We start from the raw sequence: 6695 nt of genomic DNA on the forward strand, positions 1-6695 counted from the left end.
AAGCATTTCGGCGGCTATTGGTGTCTATTATGGTTTCGTGCAAAAAAGTGAAAATACTACCGCCGAGTATTTACATGGCGGTAAACGTATGCGAACGCTACCTATAGCCATATCTTTGGTCGCCAGTCAATTGTCGGCCGTCGCAATTATGGCCATACCAGCCGAAAGTTACTCCTTTGGAATTAATTGGGCTTTCAATGTAATTGCTATGATCATTATCATACCGATTATAAATTATATAGTGATACCAGTATTCTACAACAATAACATTTCCAATTGTTATGAGGTTTGTTTATATGAAAAATTGGCAACAAACGAATGTAAGAATTTATGCATTACTTTGTATTCTAGTACTTGGAAATGCGTTTTAATAGCAAGACGCGCGATTTGATGACATTTTCTTTTGTGGGTAATCTCTGCTTTATTCTCCCTCTGTACATGTTTATACCGAGTTTGGCCTTTGCTCAGGGTAAGTGATCAGTTCAACCTTTACGATGATTCAACTTTAAATGATTGATTTCGAAAGCTTTTGCATTTTAAGATCAAGAACCTGTTAAACGTTATCAATATTTTTCTTCCTTTTCTTTATGTACCCTCGATAGTTATGAAAGGTTGCTAAAATACAATGACAAATGTGTGGCTCTTCAGAGCGTAGTAGTTTGAAAAACTCAGCTCTTCCTCTTTAAAGAATACCTTACATTATTGTGCTCTGCTTTATCCTTCTTCGTACCACAGTAAGGACGCAAAGACGTCTATAATTCAAAGATAATGTAGTGCGAATTATATAGTCCACGCAGATAAACTACACGCTGTAGTGTGAAAAAATGGCAGCATAATCACAAACATTTTACTATTTCTTGTGTTCACGATCAATAATTATAACACAAATGTAAAAAGAACTTCTTGCAAAGATTATATATATATATACTCTTGATCGATATGATTACCTATATGATCGAAATTTGGACTGTATCGAAGACGTTTTTAGTTTTTTGAATATAGCCAGAGTATGTGGTTGTCATTCTTTATGACGTCTACAAGGAAGTACTGACCATTTTTCCGCTTCTCTTTCTTAAACATAAAAATTTATTTATAAAATTTAATTCTTATAAATGTCGTTCCTTATGAAAACCTTATGAACTATTTTGTCTAATGATTAATTTATTCACTTATTCAGTAAATTTTTTATTGCATTAGACCGCCTAAGAAAATCTCTGCGTAGACTTGTGAAATCCTTTCTTAAACATTAGCCTATGGATCATTTCTCATTGACCGTTAAGATGCCATGTCTGCATAAATGTTTATCGTAAATCCATTGTGACCTAGACCGTCAAGTGAAAGTTCTTTTATAGCTAAAGTACGCTGTCATTATCTCCCACGGCTTTGCTGCAACTCATTAATCTTCTTCTTCTTGATCAAATGCGGATAAACTTTACTTTTTCTTAATCATAGTTCATTTACAAAAATATCTTATAGTTTACATTCCCTAAAAACTCTATAGAAACTATTGAAATCATTTCAGCAGATTATCTCTTGCTGGATTCCTCTAAAAAACCTATACTTTAAGTAGCAAAGTTTTTCTGTAGATACCAGAAACTTAGACTACCTTTTCAAGCGTTTTTGCTTTTCATGCCATCTTCATTGTTCGTGTCTGCGTTACAGCTCATACATTTTTTCTATAAATATCATTCACAAAATAACCTCAGTTCGCAATCCGCATAAGAACTTTTTAGGTTAAACTATTTGTTAATTAATTGATTTCAATATCGTTCTCTTAAAAGAACATTCTGTTGGAATAAAAAAATATCTATGTAGGCATTAGATTTAAAGTCTACCGCATTGATGATTTCTTATCGCAGATAATCCTAGTCGTCGACGTCGTTTGATAGTTGCCGGTCAGGTATGTCTTATCCTTTAGTGGTAGTTAAGGCACTTTCAATTGAAGTGTATACCCCATGCGAAATTGAGAGAAAATCGGCCAGAATCCTGGTGATCTGGAAACCTTAGTGTGGTGAAGAATGATGCAGCCTGTCAAAACATTCAATTTTGATGGCCTTTCCCTCAGACTGCGTTAGAGTTTTTCGGCGATTTGCTAACGAGCGATAGAACACAAACTGAATGGCAACAACACATAACAAAGTGCAATAATTGTTGAACCACGGTCATGAGCGGTATTTTCTGAAACTTTAGGTGTGTTGTTTTGTAGATTTTGCCCATTTTTAATACCAACCTGCGCGGAAGAACTTTCAATGATTTGCGAAATTTGGAGTCGATAGCTTCATGGACAAGAGAATGTTTTTGTGGACAAGAGAATGTTTACAGCAGACAATAATCTCTGAAGCTTCCTTCTGGGCGTTTCAAATGTTTTCACCAAATGAACCCCTCATCCTTCAGTAATGGATATATAAACCAAAAGCCTCTGTACAGTCGAACAAACGTCCTAAACATATCTATATCGCTGATCTTTTGACTTGGAACAATTGTACACAATTATTTCATGTATTTTTTATCTGCTATAAAGAAGAAGAAAAAGATAATAAGAAAAGTAGCTTCGCAGTCCGCGCTTAAATGTACAAAGCTATTATCTGTAGCAATAATAAAGTCTGGTATGTTTATTCATTTCAAGGCCTTCATTCTTTTTTCCATAGTTACCGGTTTCAATATACACTTTATTAATGGCATCGTGTGTTCCATTTGCGTCTTCTACACTATGGTTGTAAGTATTCGAAAAGTCTTAAGTTGCTGGAATTCAGAATTTCTTCTATTATCTCATGCAGGGAGGCATCAAAGCTGTCGTATGGACCGATGTGGTACAAGGTACTGTTATGTTAACATCGGTTATATTAGTATTTGTGTTGGGTATTATAAAAGTAGGTGGCTTCAGCGAAGTTTTCCGATTGGCTACTGATGGCCAACGCTTGGACATAAAGTGAGAATTGATTTTCAAAGAGATGCAGTTCTCAGACTTCATATAATAGTTTTTTTTCAGTTTTACTTTTGATGCTACAACACGTTCCACATTTTGGAATTGCTTCTCTAGTGCTATTGTAGTCTGGACTTCATATGTAGGCATGAATCAAAGTTGTGTGCAGAGAATTGTATCATTACCTTCATTAAAGCACGCTCAAAGGTAAGTAAAAAATATTTCCCATTGCAGGCCAAGCACTGCATTGTATTTTTTACAGATCTTTGTTTCTATTTGGTATCGGCTTTGCGATCATAATGTTCTTGAATTCATTGACTGGTATTGTTATGTATGCACGCTATCATGACTGTGATCCTGTGGCGGCTGGTTTTGTGGAAAAAGCCGACAAGTTAATGCCTTTCTTCGTACAGGATATAGTGGGTTACATGAAAGGCATGCCAGGCGTTTTCATATCCTGTGTGTTTAGTGCTGCTTTAAGCACTTTGTCGGCTAGTTTAAATTCTCTAGCCGGCATTGTTTATTTCGACTATATTAAACCGCGTATCAAGCACACGGAAAGTAGGGCGAATTTCATTATGAAATCCATTGTACTGTTCACTGGTCTATACTGTATAGCAGCTGGTGTAATTGTCGAAAAGTTTTCATCCATTATACAAATGCTTTATTCAATCACCGGTGTAACATTTGGTGCTGTATTTGGTGTTTTTCTACTGGGCATGTTGATACCTCAGTCACACGGCCGGGTAGTACTCTTAATTAAGTTTTCATGTGCGCAAATGCAGTCGATATTATTTCTTCTCTTTTGCATGATCTTATAATAGGCTGCTTTTTGTGCGGTTGCAGCTAGTATGCTAACCATGCTGGTAATTGTCTTGGGGGCTCAGGGCGGGATAAGTTATGAACCTCTACCCACCTCTACAGAATCTTGCGTCAATGGCAGTAATCTAATGCAAAAGTAACTACGCTTATCTCACATTTAATTTGTGAACCATAATGTAACCTCCTCCTTTTTTTTATTTTTTTTTATTTTTAGTTTCGAGAATTTTACTTCACTTCTTTTAACGGATTCGCCTCCAAAAGAGTCATTTAATATTTTAAATGTTTCCTTTAATTGGTATATGGTCTTAGGTGCTTCTGTAGTGTTTATTGTCGGCATACCTTTGAGTTATATATTACCGCCTGGAAAAGATGCTAAATTTGATCCAAAGTTTTTATCACCTGTTATACAACCACTTCTTCGCTACGAACTAACGCGCACGGACGAACTGCCTGAAATTTTGATAAAGGAAATCCCGAAGTCATAAATTAATTCTTATTATTTAGCCAATTAGTCTTATATTATTATATTTCGTATTAATAAAGCAGCAATCTATAAACAAATAAAAAAAACATTAAAAATGTATTTATCGAAGAAATGTTTATACTTGAACTATGCAGATATTGAATAAGAGAAACCTTGTGCCATATCGTAGCAAGAATTTCTTTTTTCAGCAAATCGTTACAATTCAACAACGCTTTCCGTCGAATTAAGTAAGAGAAAACATCTGGTTATTCCATTGGTCTTGTAGATTCAATGTAATGTTTTAGGACAAACCTTGATTGCGAATTCAACGTTAGTTCCCGCATTGACAATGTTTCCGTTAAAGTTTGTCTTACGTTCCGAAAACTGCCCAAGCTAAGTCTGTATTCACGTCTAAAGGTTGAACATGCCATTACGCTTTCCTTTCTCACGGCGAATACTATTCTACCATATTACTATTAACTATTGTAGTCACGTCTTTTCTGGGTGCCCAAGGTGTAATCTAAGTTTCGATAGGCTTCAAAGTGTTGTTAATTGTATAACACGTTTTGTTTATAGCGTCAAACTTAGAGACCACATCTTCTCTTTTGTGCATGCTTTTTTAAAATTCTCTATCCGCCTGAGTAGCCGAAGGCGAGGAATCTCGACTAGCAAAAGTCAATGGCCGTGGGTTCGAATCTCAAGTGCGGTAGAGTTTTTAATAAAAGCCGATAGCCTTTAGATGCTAGTGCTTTTAAGAGTTTAGTCTTAGAATTTCTTTCTCTGGCGAAATTAATAATAATAATAATAAAATTCTCTATTCCCGATTATCTAAAATTCAGCTTGCTTATCTATCTACCTCTTCAAAATCATTTAAACTCGATTTCCACCCTTTTTCATCGAACGACTGCAGTTCTCTAGATCGAATAGAAACCCTTGCAATATTAATACCACGTTTATCTAACTCATCAGCCCAATGATCCTTTACTATTCGAATAGTATAGAAGAATATCTTAGATATTGGCATGCCTTACCACTGAATATGGAATCCTTCGATGATTCTTTGAATTCTTTGAATCCTTTGTTGGTAAGAATTGATGGTTACGAAGTTTGTGAAGCGAGGTGCTCACTTACTTATATTCACTTATATTACAGTTTCTTTTTGCATATGAAATGCAACTCTGTAACTAAATAATAGGCCCATAACTTTATGGTTACTTAATAAATGACTATGAAAGAAAATGAAGTGGAGAGTATCCCTTATCGTGTTTGGAGGGTTTTCTTTGCTTTAATCGGCACTGCCAAATATGGTGTCACTGAGATGGCTTGTATTATTGCATAAAACTTACAGATGGTGTCTGCCTATGAAGAAGTTGTAACTAAACAGCCACAGATACGATAATGTCGTGTCTTAGAAAAAGCGATAAGGAAATTATTTTGCACTTGATAGTTTTTATACCCTACACGGCTCGTGGTTCAAGGTTACTATAAATTGTGCGTTATGCAACCCCCAGAAGGACGTAAGCTAGATCAGCGATCGATTCAATATCATTTTCTAAATTGATCTAATCTTGTCTGTCCATCTTGCTTTCAGGTCGCAACTTTTAAGAAATTCTGATGAAAGTTTTTATACTGACATATTTTGGCTCAAGCACGAAGGCTATTAAAAATTTTCAAATCGAACGACCTTTTCCGCCATTTTCCAAATAACACTTTACTATGAAAAGTCGTTATATAAGTAACTGGAGAGTAGAGTACTTAATGGTGGGCCATGGCTGACTATGGTCTTTTCACTTGTTTTTACTTTTAGCAGGTTGTCGATAGTGTCCCCGTCGCGCATGTTCTATCGAAAAAAAAATCCTTCCTGTACTTTTAAATTTTCAACTGTAGGATCGCTCTCCCTTTTAGGACTATTCTCAATTCAGATCTTATATTAGGATAGGTTTTATTTCTTTCTATAGGAATTCTTCTTCTTTGGGGAATGTCTTGGACGCCTATTGTTGTAATGAAGCACAATGTATGAATGCAAATCGATTAGAAAAAACGAATGCTTCAAAAATTTGCTTATTACGGGTGTTTGAAGTTTCGCTTCAGCTGTTCGCAGCTTTCTAGCCACAATGGGAAAATGAAAGTTTTTTGCTGTAGAAAACTTATTAATGCAAACAACTTTTGTTATTACAACTTCATGGGTTTTTTTTTTCTTTTTTTTTTTTTTTGGCTTGCAGTAAAGAAGAGCGGCGTTCACAAAATTGCATAATCAAGCAAGCAATTTAGGCGACTGAATACATGTTGTAATAATTTTGAAAGGCTTTGCAGCATTGCTTGCACTAATTATTAAAAGACTAACGTCCTCTGCAGTTATTCAACATTTAAGCAGATTTTTACTAAGCAAAATTTGCTGTGATAGGAATAAAAAGTCAAGTTCTTTTTTTTTTTAACGGTGACAAAATTTACAATTTTTTTATTGATTTTTAAAATTTTTTTTTTGTT

The 6695-nt window shown here is 35.1% G+C and overlaps 1 protein-coding gene across 1 annotated transcript in view; it reads left to right on the forward strand.

The window, feature by feature from the left end:
* Positions 1-4230, forward strand: part of LOC119638339 (sodium-coupled monocarboxylate transporter 2) — a 19979-nt gene extending 15749 nt beyond the window's left edge. Inside the window, exons 2-9 of the mRNA XM_038035078.1 lie at positions 4-286; positions 352-469; positions 2649-2716; positions 2778-2929; positions 2990-3130; positions 3186-3669; positions 3748-3881; positions 3960-4230. Of these exons, the coding sequence (XP_037891006.1) occupies positions 4-286; positions 352-469; positions 2649-2716; positions 2778-2929; positions 2990-3130; positions 3186-3669; positions 3748-3881; positions 3960-4230 (1651 nt within the window). The remainder of the gene's footprint in view (positions 1-3; positions 287-351; positions 470-2648; positions 2717-2777; positions 2930-2989; positions 3131-3185; positions 3670-3747; positions 3882-3959) is intronic.
* The last annotated feature ends 2465 nt before the right edge of the window (positions 4231-6695 follow it).

Source organism: Glossina fuscipes, unplaced genomic scaffold (genome assembly GCF_014805625.2).
Source record: "Glossina fuscipes isolate IAEA_lab_2018 unplaced genomic scaffold, Yale_Gfus_2 88, whole genome shotgun sequence".
NCBI classification, from domain to species: Eukaryota; Metazoa; Arthropoda; class Insecta; order Diptera; family Glossinidae; genus Glossina; species Glossina fuscipes.